At 36.3% G+C, this 16,390-nt stretch overlaps 1 protein-coding gene across 8 annotated transcripts in view; it reads right to left on the reverse strand.

Moving 5' to 3' along the window:
* SLC4A4 (solute carrier family 4 member 4) overlaps window positions 1-16,390 on the reverse strand; it is a 491,091-nt gene that overhangs the window by 203,920 nt on the left and 270,781 nt on the right. For all 8 annotated transcript variants that reach the window (XM_058434021.1, XM_032150489.2, XM_058434009.1 and 5 more), the window contains 2 exons: window positions 11,720-11,880; window positions 4,625-4,804 (listed from right to left, as the gene is read on the reverse strand). In XM_058434021.1, coding sequence (XP_058290004.1) covers window positions 4,625-4,804; window positions 11,720-11,880 — 341 coding nt within the window. The remainder of the gene's footprint in view (window positions 1-4,624; window positions 4,805-11,719; window positions 11,881-16,390) is intronic.

Below are 16,390 nucleotides of genomic sequence, written 5' to 3' on the forward strand. Positions count from 1 at the left end.
CATGTTTATTTTTAAAATACTACCAAGCAATGTTTCCAGGCTTAAACATTATTTTTTCATAATACACTAAATAATACAGAATTATTAGCTAAGTATCTCAGACCAAATTATTAGGTAGAATCATATGAAACTGCTGACAACTTAATTTTACCTTTGGCAATTTCATATAGTTCAACCTGAAATAATAGTGATAAATAAAAAGTAGGTAAAGAAAAATCCAACACCAGAATGACCTAAAATCTCATTAATTTCTTCATGCAACATCATAGAAATGCCTCAGCTAATATATTGAGAAATGATAGCACTTGCCTAAAATTTAGTACCTGGCAGGCATGCCCATAGAATTTACACATTTCAAACAAGTAGCAATTTCACAATAATTAGCATTTTGAAAGCTTGCCTCATTGTTCCCTGATTTATTACAGACAAAAAATGGTTTTTGCTCCTTTTTAAAAACATAAAATCGTCTTGAACCCCAAGCCATACCAGGATGCTAAAAGATGAGAGTTAGTCTTTAGGAATAAAGACAGTAGTGTGCTGGTAGTGGATGTGCCAGTAAATGTTTGAAAACCTGTTACCAGGGGAAAGAACCATATTTACATATGAATGTGTGAGTGTGTGAGTATGTGTATGTGTTGAATTTGACTGATATGAAGGATATTGTGACAACCAAGTATAGAGGGGTTCCTGGAGAAACTCCGACCGGCCTTTGCACACTGGGAGGAGTGCGCACTGGGGTGGAGCCTTGGGAATTTCCCTCTGTTCACAGGGTGGAGAAGCCTGGCCCCTCCTTCTCCTGGGTGGTACCTGGGATTCAATCTGCAAGGCAGGAAGCCTGTACTACCAGGACTCACTCTGCTGAGAGTCCCTGTTTCCCTTTTTTTTCCTTTTTGCTTAATAAATTCCATTTTTCTCACTCTTAAATTGTGTGCAAGCCTAATTTTTTGTGGTCATGTGACAAGAACCCTGTCTTTAACTGAACTAAGGAAAAGTCCTACAACAATATGTAGCATACATTATATAAATAATAATAAAATATACAATATTGTATTGTAAATTGCATATAGTTAGTTGATTCTCATACAATACTTTAGTTGATCTTGGCCAAACTCTTGCATCAGTAGCTAGCATATGGTTATGCTAGCTGGCAAATGAGTATCGTTCCAACATCCATCAAATATCCAACAAATATTTGTGACATTTGTTGATTAATATTATTATGCACATTAACCAGTAAGACAAAAGTGAAACAATGAAGACTGAATATGTCAGACTTCATTCATTTGTCAGTGATGTGGGTGACTCTTTTCCTAAATCAGATAACAGTTTTTGATTACTGAAAAAAAGTTTTTCAATTTTTTTCTGCTATTCATTTTAACAGCTATAGACACTTTACACTTTTAAATGTAATCTACGTTATTAGCATTTTTTCCATCACTTCTTTAAGCCTAGAGACAAATGGTCAAAAAAAAATTTTTAAATCAAGCCCTGATTTATAGCATTTGCTGGTTTCTATGGGGTAAATGCTACCATAACAGCCCATTTCGAGGTATCAGTATAGTCACTGAGCAAAGAGATGCACAATGGCACACTATTTAACAGCATTTCTACCACCATACAAACACCGTAGATATAAATAACCTTAAGAGCACAGACTACAGTAAAATGTAGTGAAACAGGCAGAAAACAATAAATTTTCAGTATTTATTATCTTTGTTTTAATATAATTATTTAATCGTATGTTTACATAATTTAATTTTTAATAGTAGCTGTATTTAACAACCAGCTTGCAAATCCCTGATAACAACTGGCTCTCCTGAGTAAATTAGAGCTGGCTCCAGTACACTACAGGGAAATGAAAAAATTCACAACTCTGAAGTTATCTCTATAAATTTCAGTTATTTATTACATTGTTGCTAGCTATAACTAAAGCTGGCAGTGTCACTGAATCTATTTTGTAGCCTATGATTGAAGACAAAAGTATACAAATTTATCTAAGTTTTACATGGAGATATTAGAATCTGGCTCCAACTACAACAGACTGAAAGATTATGGTCTATTAAAATCGTAGGAATAATTCTACCTACAGTAATTCTATAATTTTTATATAGAAATTTAAACTAAGAACATTCCATTTATTAGAAATTTTATTTAGAAATTTATTCTAAGAACGTTTGTTTAGAAATTTATTCTAAGAACATTTCATATTTTTTTAAAGATATTAAGTAATTAAACCCTAAGATATAAAGGTAACTATGCAAACTTTCCAGTTAATAACGAGCACCTCTAGAAAGCCAAAAATTTGCCATTTGATGATTTATAAGAATGTACCTTGAAGGCGTACAAAATTCATTGCTAAAGGATCTCTCAAAGCTAAATCTTGCCTCTGGATATTTAAAAGTTAGGTAGCATTAAGGCCAATAACAACATGTTTAAAAATGTCTAATCATATTCCACGCTTCAGAGTGTAAGCTGATCAGCTGAAGAGCTGGAAAAGAACTGCCTACCCTTCCTATTTGCTTTCTGCCCAGCATATATAACATTTCACAAGTGAAAAGATGGATGGCAAAGGCAATTTCAACTTTTCTCTGAAGTACAGAGATCTACAGATAGGATGAAAGATTGAATGGTGAGCGATATTAACTCATTAGTTGTATTCCACATCCAAATACTTTCTCCTAAAGCACAAGATTCTGGCCGCCAAGATCCATCTGTTCCTAATTTCTAGTCCGCCTGCAGTTCCATGGAAATGAAGCTCATCATGTTGGTAGAAAGCCTCCTGCATGCCATATTCATTCCACTTCTTTTTGAAAATATAGCGATATTTGAAAACAATGCACTTTTTCACTTCTTTATACTTCCCCCAACCCCACGATAAAAGAATTAAATCAGCAAATATTGGGATTTCATCTTACATAAGAAAGTGGATTATTAAACAAGAAATAAAAGAGTAGCTTCAACTTTAATTGCCATAATTTCAAAAATACAAATTGCTAAATAAAATATTTGTGACATCATTTATAATAAACTACTCGTTCTATAACTTTCTAGCCATAAAGTAACCCCTCTTTCCAAAAACACAACTAAAACAACAACAAAAAAAAGCCAGCGGAGACATAAAAACCAAAATATTTCCCATCAGCAGCAGTATTCTAGGTAACAGTAGAACCATCAAACTGTAGTAGAAATACTGCAGATTCAATTCTCTTTTGTGATTTTTTTAATAAAAAGCATTTTATTTTAATTATTTGGAGATAACCAGTTTTGCCTAAAAAATATACCACAGAAAATCTGCTAGTAGTGTTTTTCCAGCCAACAGTTACCTTTAATACTAAGAAGAGAAAACTCATTTCCAGAAATGCAGTGGTTGAGTTGCAATTTGGTTACTCCACCTTTTTCCATGCAACCGGTTTTATGTTATTCTGAAAGTGCAGCTGAGGGCAATGAATTAGAATCTCCCTTATCTACTCATCTCCCTCTCTCTCTCTTTTTTTTTTTTTTTAGACGGAATCTTGCTCTGTAGCCCAGGCTGGAGTGCAGTGGCGTGATCTTGGCTCACTGCAACCTCCCCCTCCCGGGTTCAAGCTATTCTCCAGCCTCACCCTCCCAAGTAGCTGGGAGAAAGGTGTGTGCCACCACATCCAGCTAATTTTTTGTAATTTTTTAGTAGAGATGGGGTTTCACCATGTTAGCCAGGATGGTCTCCATCTGCTGACCTCGTGATCCGCCCGCCTTGGCCTACCAAAGTGCTGGGATTACAGGCATGAGCCATGGTGCCCGGCCTCATCTCTCTTAACACTAAAAAGCCTGGGGGTGGGATGGGAGGATAGACCTAACCTTATCAGCCCAATGCTTAGTACTTCTTTCCACCATACCTTCATTTTCCATACCTCATGGAAACTGACTTCTCCCTTCTCAGATTGCTCCCAATCATGAAATTTATTTGAAACAAAGGCAATGATACAAAAGACAGACATTCTACAGGAAACTCTGGTAAATCAATAAACTACAGATAGAATATAGTGCCTTACTTATTGTTAAATAATGGGGTTAATATCCCATCTTGAATAATTATTCTTGGATCTATCATTATCATATATCAAAAAGCAGATTGGTTTTATTAGAGGTAAAAAATAATATGGAGTCTTAGTTTGATGAAGTCATCAATTATATAGACTGGACACCATTTCACATACTAAGCAAACACTTTGTGATAGGATATTTCAAGGCATTTATCATATCTTACTATTCTCTTTCTAATTCTGGCAAACCACCATGTTGAAAACATATTCACAGAGGTACTCAATAATCTACGAGTCTACTGACTCATCTATAATATTCAATTGTTTCATCATAGAGTTACTACTAAACCACCTCCAATCAGAATAGATGTATATGGAGTAAGCAAGTCACCGTGGCATTAGCAGCCTACAATAATTGTGGAAATCTTTCCAGCAAGACTGCAAACCTGTCCAACTGGATTAAAAATGTCAATATGAAATGACTATGGCATATGAACTCAAGAAAAAATATGGAGAAGGGTTAAAACAAAGATGACAGGAGATGGTGTAAAGGTGAGTGAAACAAGTAAGAGAAAGCAGCAGCCAGCTGGCCTCTGCATTACCATTATCAGGGTTGGTAAACATCCTACTTGCACTGGAGACTGTCTTCCCAATGTCAGCCAGGGACCGAAGGTTGGATTTCTTGGTTTGATGCCGGTGCTTCCGGAGCAAAGTATAGGTCACCTTATCCTTAAGTTCAGGTTTCAATAGGCCTGTCTCAATCTGATGGTCAACAATCATCTCTGATACAAAAACAAAGCAAAACAAAAGCAAAAAACAAAACTCAGTCACAAGACCACAAAGTTATTTTTTTACTTTAACTTTATGGATGTCACCCTCAAATTTAATATCAAGATATTGTTTTCTAAATTTCTAATTTCTCATTTTATGTAAAAGATAAAGACACAGGGTACACAGATATGGGCATTGATGAGAGAGATACAAATATTGCAGTATTCATTTTATGTTTTTTCAGGCCCAGTTATGGTGTATTCACATAAGTCAGATTATCCTGTAACATAACAAGTCAGTAATTTATATTTTTCAATCAAAAGGGTAAGAGTCAAAAAGTTCATGCACTCATAGCAAATGTATATCAGAAATATAAATGATATTTAAAAACTTGAAAAGAGTATAGAAAATTAAAAGTAATGAGACTTTTGATTTTTAAAATCTATTTTCCCAAATTCTTCTGTAACGTTATATGTACTTAATAATAGAATACAGTCAAGGGAAACTATTCAATATCAGGTCATCTGAACACCAGTTAATCCAATGAAAGAAAGATTAAACTACAAAATTATGTTGTAGTCTTTTCTAAGAAAGGAGGCTTATTCTTATTGTTCAGATCCAACTAAAGACTTTCCAATATATTTCCATTGGGCATTTTAAAGTATAAACTGACTGAAATTTTTAACGAAACTTTAATATCTTAGTCTTACTACCAAAAAAAAAAGTAAAGTTTCTATTACTCTTTTTTTATTATGATTTTAACCGGAAAGATGATTGTGTTTCATAGAAATTGCTCATAGGTCACTCTGCTGGAAGGTAAGTTCTTATGCCAATAGAAAATAAGAAACCCTCTTTCTCACAAGTCAGCATGTCGGCAGTATAGCATAAATGAAGCCTGGTACATTCTACTCTACATCTACATGACAGGCCAACATTTATCTCCAGCCAGAATGGGGCTGAGGATAAAACATTACAGAATCTGTGCAAGATATGCATTGGTAGGAATCTGTCTCAATGTATGCAAGTAGACCTTTTGTCCTCTGCACAGAATGAGAGTAATGGATCCCATGGCTCCCTTTCTGGTACATGGATGCATCTAGCACACATTGATATTTTCCACTTGGGCAAACTTTAGTATATAAATGTAAAGAAACGAACAATAACATTTCTTTTCCAAAAGCCGGCAAGAAAATTGATGGGTACTGGTAGGATAACAGCATCTCCCAAGGATTCCCACTTCTTTGTAAAGAGAAGTTACAGATGTTCAAGGGGTCTTGCTTGGGCATGACTGAATTTCTCAAAAGTCCATCTTCTAAACACTCACAGAATTGGCCTCACAGCCTATAGCTAGAAACTGGCAATTTACACAATGTACTATCAACTATTTGGAAGCCAAGCAGAGGCTGAATCCAGGATTTTCCATCACATGGCTCACAGAGGTGCCATAACTGTCACATAACATGGGACCACTTGGTAGGGAGTCTGGGCAAGGCAGGAAGTTTCTCCCATAGAAATGTTTTGGTTTAGAGTGGTTTTTAGCTCTGAGTATTTTAAACTACACAAACCCCACTCAGCAAAACTATCAGAATTGATCCTGTAATTACAATTAAACCTCTCTTCCACAGTAAATAATTAGGTGCCTACAAAACACAACCCCTCTACTTTTCCTTTAAGTCCTTTTAAAGTGGAAAGTCCATTTTACAGAAGAATCAGAAAAACAAACAAACAGTCCCACCATGTCTGCTATGAGTGTTATCAAACCCCTACTCTAATTTCAGGGTTGTAGACTAAAGTGTTTCTTATCTACCCTTCCTGGCAGGGCCTCCCTCTATTCTTGCCCTCCCTTGAAATCTCAAACCAATCTTCACGTATGCACAGCCAATCCTCTGTTACTAATGCCTGGAAATCACCAGTTAGAACAGGTTAAAACATCTGTGTGGCTTTACGCCCTTCATTAAGTTTCCATGAAAACGGCCAACATTATAGGGATCTCTTTAAGCATAAACTACAAAATCATTCAAAGGAAAGTGGGGGCAGTAACACTTCACAGCTACACTGAAATTAAGCCTTCAGTGTTCAAAATCCCAGACGCTACCAATGGGGAGAGAATGTGCCAACACTAGATGATAGCAGAGCTGAAAGGAACTTCATGGAGCATCAAGTTCAACCTCTTGCTATGCAGATGAGAACACAGGGCCACAGACTGACTTGCCCACAGACATGGACTGATTAGAGGCAAAACTCCCACATAAAACCAGGTTTTCTGACTCTAAGTTTAGATCTTTCTCCATGTCACACAATATTTTTCTTTATTTAAAAACTAAGCTCTACAGAAAAAAATAATTGATAGACGCAGAGCTTTTGCAAACCACGAGAATGATGGCCATGTGACAGAAGAATGGACAAAGATCACAAATATTCTTAAAAGAAATACAAAGGGCCAAAAATACATAAATAAATATTCAACTTCAAAATTAACTAAGATAATATATGTTTATTATTGAATCAACCCCCATGATGTGAAAGGTATTCAATGGGCAATTCCATTTCTGATGACAATGTTGCAGTATTGACTAGGAATTACAAAAGCTCTATAATATGTTCTGGGTTATTTAAAAATGAACATGCATTAGTTTTGTGACTAGAAAAAAGTTATTGCCATTTTGAAAATGTAAAAGCTATAAAAAGTAAGAAACAATAGGACCAATACATCTGCCAACATGCACAGCTCAGGAATGCCTTTAAATATAAAAATGAGACTCCAAAAATAGAGCTACATTTTCCCAATTCACTTCCCATCATGGTAAAATACCTGAAATGGCTTATAATTTTTTTAACTTAAAAGGGGAGGAAAATTCCCATAGACTTGGCTTCATACGTGAATGACACTCTTTAAATGTAGAATTACAATGAGGATACTAATAATAAAGCTATTAAAATAATCTGTGAAAATGATGTTTTATCCTTTATAATACTTTAAATTTTTCTATTAACATTCAGAAGGGGTTCTTCGTGAAAAAATCAAGTAGAGGTCCTGAGAAGAATCAAAAATAGGCTGAATCTTTTATGTAAGTGTGAGAAGTAACACCTGCTTAAACAGTCGTGCAGGGCCCTCACATGGTGTGGCGCTGTCTTTGAGCCTGCAGGGTGAGATGCCTCTCAGAGGCAGGCTGGTGAGGGGTAGCAGGTGGACTGCAAAGGAAGATGAAAAGCAGCTATTGTTTGTTTGATATAATCATGCTTGCTATTATTTCTTTTTCTTCTCATTTGTTGATATAAAATTGGGGTGTTGGGGGAGATGCCTCTTAAGATTTAGCTGTGTATAATTCTCAACTCAGAAGTATCAGCATGATTTGGGACAAAACAACTCCACCTCACCCACTGCTACAAAAGGATTTTTTTAAAAACCAAATAATGACTATAACTTCTCAAGTTACTGTGCCATCGTCTGTCTGAAATAAGGGCTCCATTTCCCTTCATGTTTTATCCTCTGTAGGGTTTTGATTATTTCAGAGGATTAAGATTTTTTTTAGCTAGTGACACTCTTTCAAACATGCTCTTCTCCCCACTTCTGGAAATCTGGCCCTTTTCCTCCTCTTTGTTTTACTTGTGATGTGTTATTTGCCCCTGAACTGTTTTTCTGTATTATCAGCTCCAGAATGACAGCACTGGCTCTCTGAATGCTTGCCCCAGGAACTGCAGAGCAAACATGATGATACCTCAAAGTGACCTAGTAGTGTCAAATTTTAACATGTAATGACAATTTTTAAAGTAAATGCATGGAGGTTAGAGAAAAAGTTCACAGCTGATAATAAAAAGTAATGGAAAATCGAAGGGAAACCACAAAATGCCTGGCTAACCTCTCTTACATGTAGTAAGTACCAAAACCTTCTCTCTTTGGCCATTGGCTAAAGACATTCCAGTATAATCTGGTACGCTCTCTTCTACAACATGAAAAGAAGGGTCAGATAGTTGCTGAGGACCAGAAGCTCCTTAAGATGGCTCTTCCTGGTGATGAAGATCCCAAAGACAGTTTTACAGAAACATCCAAGTGTGTAATTCAACTTTTAACTTTTATCACCCTTGCTGATCAGTTCCAAGCACAGCAGAGCTGCTGTTCAACTGTTTCCAGCTCTGCCTACCACACCATTTGGAATCTTGTCTCCTGTTCATGAAGTCACTGAGTGTCTCTCTGTCTGACTCACTTCTCTACACTCTGCTAAGTGACATGCAGAAATATCTGGATAAACTATTTATACTGGGATAGACATGTAAGTAGACAGCAAATACATCTGATGATCTTATTTAATGCTCATAACAACCCTGAAAGGTCCACCTTCATCTTCTTTTTATAGATGAGGCAATGAAGACTCCAAAAGAGTTCAGTAACTGGCCTTGCCCATGGTCATACACGCTAATAGGGCTAGACTAATTAAAACCCCCCAACATTAACTCCAGCATTCCTTCTTCAACATCACTCTGTATCTCATGGGAATTAATAGATGACATCTTCCCATAGAGTAAGTATATTTTAATAGTGGACAAACCCTGAGCACAGTGGCATGAATCCCTAAGTGGGGAAACTTTAGGCAGTAATGATCATCTATGGTAAAAAAATTGTTGTTTTTTTTAATAAGGGAATCTTCCTGGTGACCCTTATTCTCCTCCTAGACTGCCTATACTCTGCCAAGTCATAATTTTCTTCTCCAGTTTGTCCTACATTTATGCACATTTGATTTACTTTCAACTTGTGTAATTTTTGACATCTTTGCTCCAGGTTAGTTCTTAAGGTCTGAGAATGCAGAAATCATAATTTTCACTCAAAAACTGGATTGATTTTTGCCAATCATTATACTTTTCTGCATAACAATCTCTCTTGCAGCTTTTAATAAATGAAAAAAGACAATGGAACAGATGGCCCAGAAAATCATTCTTTCTGTTTGCTTCTGTCTTTGTAGATGGGTTCCGATCTCCCTGGGTACCATAATCCAAGATCTCTTCTCATATATCAGATTTCCATTTTCAGCTTCACCTGCCTTGTTTAATATGAAAAATGCTATATAAAACTGTCTCCTCCATTATTTTATAACTACATAGGCAGATTTGTACCTATGTTGACCTGTACCTTGTCTCATTTACAAAGTGGTAGATTTGCAAACCCTGATTTCAAGGCCTAGAACAGTGTCTGGCACATTGTAGAAGCTCATGTACTACTGCTGAATAAATGTATAAAATAATTATTTCTGTCCATCCAGCATCTTTACCTAAGTCCTCTCCCTTCTCCACTTGTATTTGTAGTAAAGGCAGGGGTGGGGGTTTCACCACGTTGGCCAGGCTGGTCTCAAACTCCTGACCTCAAATGATCCATCCACCTTGGCCTCCAAAAGTGCTGGGATTACAGGCATGAGCCACCACGCCCAGCGATACTTTTCCTTTTTAGTTATTTTTCATTTTATATGCACAGATTTACATTCACTTGCATTATTAGCATAAGATTAATATTATAAATGGAGTCTCTTTATTCATCCATCCTTGGTTATATTGGACTGGAAGTCCAGACACTAGATTTCTAGAATTCTTTGATCTTAGACTTGCACTGAGTTTCTCTGGACCTCAGTTTCATCATCTGTAAAGTAGGACTTAAATCATCTGTAAGAAGAGAAATAGTCTAGTTCCTGGGTTAGGGTTGATAGTAGGCAGAAGTCAAGCCCCTTTAGCTGCATGTGAAGAAAGGCTGGGTGGGACAGGGATCTAGCAAGACATTACAGGTAAGTGATTGAGTCAGGTCACATTGGTGCCAAGCATCATTTGTATCACCACCATCAAAGCCACTGAACCTCACGGTGCAGGGCAGCTTTGGCTTCCTTTGTAGTTAGTACTTTGTGCATTGAATGCTAACTCATCATGCTGAACACCTTGGGCACACACCACTGCATTCCAAACTGGAGCCATTGTTTCCATTTTCTATCAGTGGCTTGGCCTAAACTGCCGTATTATCCTTCAGATCTAGGTGTGCCAACGATCATGTTTTTTCTTAAAAGAAGTGCAAGGGCTCCACTTCTTATTCCTAGGAAATTCCATAACCAGGTGAGCACTGGACCTGTAGCGATGGCTGCACTTTTCCAAGGGATCTGCAGTGTGCCTACCCTGGGATTATGGGGAAGAAGATGTGGATCAAAGACCTGCAGAAGGTGACCAGTGTAACATTCTTATCTAATTTTAGACTTACTGCAAAGTTTCTTTGCATATCTGTAGACAAAAGGCTTATCTATGACATCCATTTCTTTATATTATAGATAATATGAATGCTGCAGCATTTGTGTTGGAAGAATAGATTAGCTGTCAAGTGAGGCATATGTCTGGCTGATGTATATATACTTGGTTCTTTTTCAGAGAGCTTGTTAGTTAGATTTGCAAAGAAGCCCCACACTTTTCATGCATCTGAAGTACATAAGGTGCAAGTGGCAGGCACCTGTAATCCCAGCTACTCGGAAGGCTAAAGCAGGAGAATCGCTTAAACCCAGGAGGCAGAGGTTGCAGTGAGCTGAGATTGCACCACTACACTCCAGCCTGGGCAACAGAGTGAGACTCTGTCTCAAAAATAATAATAATAATAATAATAATATAAAATAAAAAAATTGAAAAGCATAGGGAAAGGATTGAGAAGCAAAGCTAGGAGGAAATATTCAAAAATGCCAACAATGACCGGAGGAAGATGTTATGGAAGATAGTTTACTATTTTCTTAATATTTGTGTATTTTTCAGATTTTCTTGCAATAAATCATACTAATGTTATAATACAAAAAGAGAGAATAAATGTTATAAAACACTTAACTCTGCTTACACTACTAGTCATCTGCCTTGATGGAGATGCGTGGATAGGTAAAGCCGAAAAAAATAATATAAACTTTAAACAGCATACTTACCCACCAACTGTGGGAGAGAAGAAGCCTCCCGATCAAGCATGATGGATCCTTTCTCCATACATGTCCTCAGCTCAAATAAACTATGAAGGGACAATGTGGCCACATGGGGCTTGCTCCATCTTTCCCCACCCTGTTCCACTTTTTCTTCAAACTTGATCCACCTAGGAAGATGAGATTAGTGAAGAGCTATTAAAAGTGTTCTAACTTCCTCTAGAAATAGCAGTCTCAACCCCTCCATCTTCACCCCTTCCAGCACTTCCAAAATGTCTCCTTTTGTGGAGTATTAATAGCTTATTAGATCATTAATTACATAATCTTCATAAATACACCCAAAGAGAAGCACTAGACTGCTCCTTCCCCTGAAGTTAGAGAGGAAAAAAAGCAAAGCAAGAGAAGCCAAAGTATCCTTGGTTTTATGTCTGCCCATATGTAACCATGAGATCCTTAAGACCAATTATTTAACTAAATTTTTAATAAGGTAGAAAAATACGCATTTCAAAATCCTCCATGTGGGTACAGCCTACAGTGCATAAAAATAGCCACCACTGTGAGGATTCTGTTGTGATTTCATGAGGTAAGTTTAAATAAGGTGAAATATCAGTGATGAACCAATATTTATCTCAGACATAAAAAATATGATGTGTGAAGCGGCAAGATGAATGTAAAATTTCATTTTATTGATGCTTAAGGAAGACCAGCATGTTTTGTTGTGTCTTCCTTTAATATACATATCTCAGCTGATGCATATTCCCCTCTTATTGTGATTTTAAAAGCTTTACCCTTCAAGTCTGGTTCCATGTGTGTTTAAATATACACAAGCTCGGTGAACAACAGATTATTCTGATAATATGAGATCTCCTATTAACCTTAGTGATGGAACAACCCTCTTTTCTAGCTTCTGCTTTCTAAGACTCCTAGACATTTTGATAACTTAGCAATATATAGCAATAAAAAACCTTAATGGAAATGAGAGCAAAACACATTTGACAGACTTTATATCCCACATATTACACAAACAGACACTTCCTACACTGTTAAAGGAAAATGAGAAAGCATCATCGTTTTGCTATTCATCATGATACCAACAAAAAGGCTTCTTTCACTTTAAACCTTCTGAGAGATATTGAAAGAGATAAAGATGGAATAAAAACTGTTTTTCTACATTCTTCACCCAAAGGTTTAATGATTGAAAAATGTTTTCCTAGAGAAAACTAAACGCTCACCTAACTCACTAAAGATGAGAACAAAGGGCAGAGATCAGAGAAAGCTCTACATAGGGTATTATTTATAGACCTCTTACTACCCCCAGAGGAGGGGGAAAAAAACACATTAGTAGACCAGGAGTGAAAATAGATCAAGCAATCAGCCCACAATGTCAAAGAAAATTTAGAATTTTAATCAAGCCCAGCACCCATATGTTTCAGAAGTATTTTAGCCGTATCTAAAGACTTTCCCCCCATGTGCCTCTCAGGAAGGCTCTCACAGCCAGGCAACTCCCATGTTAGTGATAACCTTGTATCAACCTTACCCACAATTCTAAGACCCTCCTTCTTCTCCCTGTATCCTCCCCAGAAATACAGGAAGGGAGATTTTTACTGTTTACCTCATGGTTAAAAAGTCAACGATAGCACCAAAGAAGTTCTGAAACTTCAGAACTGGACTTGGTTTATTTCTACAAAAGTAGCTGTGACACATTCCAAAACAGAATGAAAGACTTCTAGTGTGTGTGTGTGTGTGTGTGTGTGTGTGTGTGTGTGTGTGATTAAATGAGTATTTCTTCACTTTGGTTCAAGTTAGACCACAGAAATAAAAGGAACTGGGAGAAAAAAATGACAATTTTATATCACACTCAAAGAATTCTATGGGTTTAACCAAAACTGTAAAAGGTAATAAGGTGATTAGAGTTATTTTGAGACTAATCTATTTTTGATGGAGAATGTTACATTGGTTAACTTCAGGTATATTATCTTTTCATGCTTGCTCATAGAATCGCTAAGCATGTTTGTTGGTAATCGGCATATGAATCATATGTATATATGATGTTATAATTTATTGCTTAAGATAAGACTCTAGAAAAAGGAAGATATCATCATATATGAAAGCAAGTCAGTTATCTAGAATTATGTCATCTATAAATAGTAAAATGACTCCTTGATTACTCTTGAATTCCTAAGAGTATGCTTATTTTCTGAGGGATAGAATATTTGGTCATAGAATTTAAGCCCAAGATGAATGACACAGAGCAGCTAGAAACCCTGTAAAGCGGAGTGTTTTACAAGGTCTTTACTTCCCTCTTATCTTTCTTAAATGAGCCCCCACTTCTATCAGCTGCCAACAGCCTGTACTGCCAATTCTATTCCTTAAAAAAAAACTAAGCCTCACTTATACACAGTAGTTCTTTTCTGCCATCATCCTCTCTATGGTCTGAATGTCTATGTCCCCACAAAATTCATATATTGAAATCCTAACCCCCAAGGGGATGGTATAAGGAGATGGGCCCTTTGGGAGGTGATTAGATGGATTAATGTCTTTATAAAAGAGTCCCCAGACAGCTATCTAGCCCCTTCCACCATGTAAAGACACAATGATATGGTGCCATGTGTGAGAAAGCAGGCTCTTACCAGACACTGAATCTGACAATGTCTTGATCTTGGACCTCTCAGCCTCCAGAACTATAAGAACTAAATTTCTGTTGTCTGTAAGCTACCCAGTCTATGGTATTTTGTTATAGCAACCTGAATAGGCTCAGACAATCCTCAACTGTCCAAATAATATAAGTTTAATAAGATTTTATTTAAGAAGAAAAAGAAGCAAAACCATTGCAGTTCTTTGTGGTGCATCTTTTATTTATTCTTCTCCATAGTTTATATTGTAGACAACCTGGTTAGACTTAAATATGACTTTGAATACATTTAAAAAGTGCATTTGCAAAACATAAATCCAAACTAGGGTGGATTTATGAAATAGTATTACTCACCCTTCTGGATTACACCAGCTCTTTAGGTCAAGATTTAACCATTAAAGAATGGAAATATAAATTCTCAAAACTAGCCAGTTCCTTAAAATCTATATTTATAAGAGATAAATATTATCTCATAGCTCAGTTTAGCATTTATTTTACTTTAAGTTCAGTAAATATTGAATATTTTGATGATGTCATATTACAGCACAGCTTACAGCATAAGGAGAACTCTGGAAAAATGCCTATTAAATTCCTTTAAAATGTATTGCTCTAATTGTTTAAGGAACTGATTATACTTCCAACAAATGCATTTGGACATAAACTACTGGCTTTCCCATTTAAATAGATCATTTTCAGGTAGTTTCATTCCAGAAATGGCACATGCTTTGTCTAGCCTCCTCGCATATCAAGGACAAATTTGGATTTAGAGAAAACAAAAACAAAAACTGAAAACTACTCAGTTCAAATCAGAGCCCATTAAAGAAAAGGCTAAGGCAAAAGTACCAAAGTTCACCCTATTCAAGTGCCAATGAATCTGCAAAGGTGCTTTAGAACCATGTAATTACGTTTAAAAAAAAAAAAAAAAAAACAGACTTTTTACCGTAGAGTATACTAAAAGCCACTATCTCCCCTTCATAATAACTATGAATAACTACATAGCTGCAATAAGTTTCCCACTTTCTTTTTGCTTCAGTACTTGACATGTTACAGAAAAATTTGTTTCAGAAGCAGGCCTTTTAAATACTTGCAATTACAAAACTGTTTTAACCTTGGAGGAGGGGTTTATTAGGTGAAGTTTATTCCAAGGTCTTAGAAGAATAATGATAAAATACTTTACAGTTTAAGACATTTTCAGTGACTGCCAAACAAACAACATTTCATTCGTTTGTTGAAGGAAAAAAAAGACCCACTGGGAATCACTGAATTTTGCAACTTTCCAATCATATGATTAAATATAATTAAGAAAAAAACAAGACCTCTAACTTAATAACATATCAGTTGTACGGTGGAAAACAGACATGACCTTTACACTAAATAAATTCCAACTATGTACAACTATTGAAATGATGATAAATTTCTTGCTAACTAACAAGTGCCTTATCACCCTAAAAGAAGCCAACGCTAGTGTGTACCTGGGAAAAATGAGGTTTTTAAGGAGAATTCTTAAAATTCTAGATCCACTATTAAAGTTATCGGACACAACTACATGGACATAACTACATATGATTACATAGATGATTAAATTCCTTGAGTCTTTTTCTTACAGAAAAATTAACTTGGCCTGAAATAGAATTTCCCAAAGTAATTCAGTAGAGAAAAGACAGAGAAGTCAGCGTAGACTGGGAGACAGCAGTGTTTGCCCAAACCCACAGTATAAGTGCACATGTTGGTGCTTAATGGCCATGCCCTTAAATCAGATACTTCAGAGGTGGGTCAGGTAAATCAGCCAAGCAGAAACTAAAGTGGGTGTACATTTGTGGTGTCCAGTTGGAAGTAAAACATCAATACCCCTTTCCTTTGTTGGCTTGTGTTTGTTGAAACTTGTGATGGCTTTCCTTTATACCCAAGTTTGGAAGCACAGTTTGAATTACGCTGGGGGAGTTATCTTTAACAAACATTCATATAACAGTGGTTAAGTCCAGCACTGTCCATCTGAAAATTCACTGAAGAGAAATTGACAGCTAATAATCATTTTTGCAAAGATATCC

Source organism: Hylobates moloch, unplaced genomic scaffold (assembly GCF_009828535.3).
Source record: "Hylobates moloch isolate HMO894 unplaced genomic scaffold, HMol_V3 SCAFFOLD_2, whole genome shotgun sequence".
Lineage (NCBI taxonomy): Eukaryota > Metazoa > Chordata > Mammalia > Primates > Hylobatidae > Hylobates > Hylobates moloch.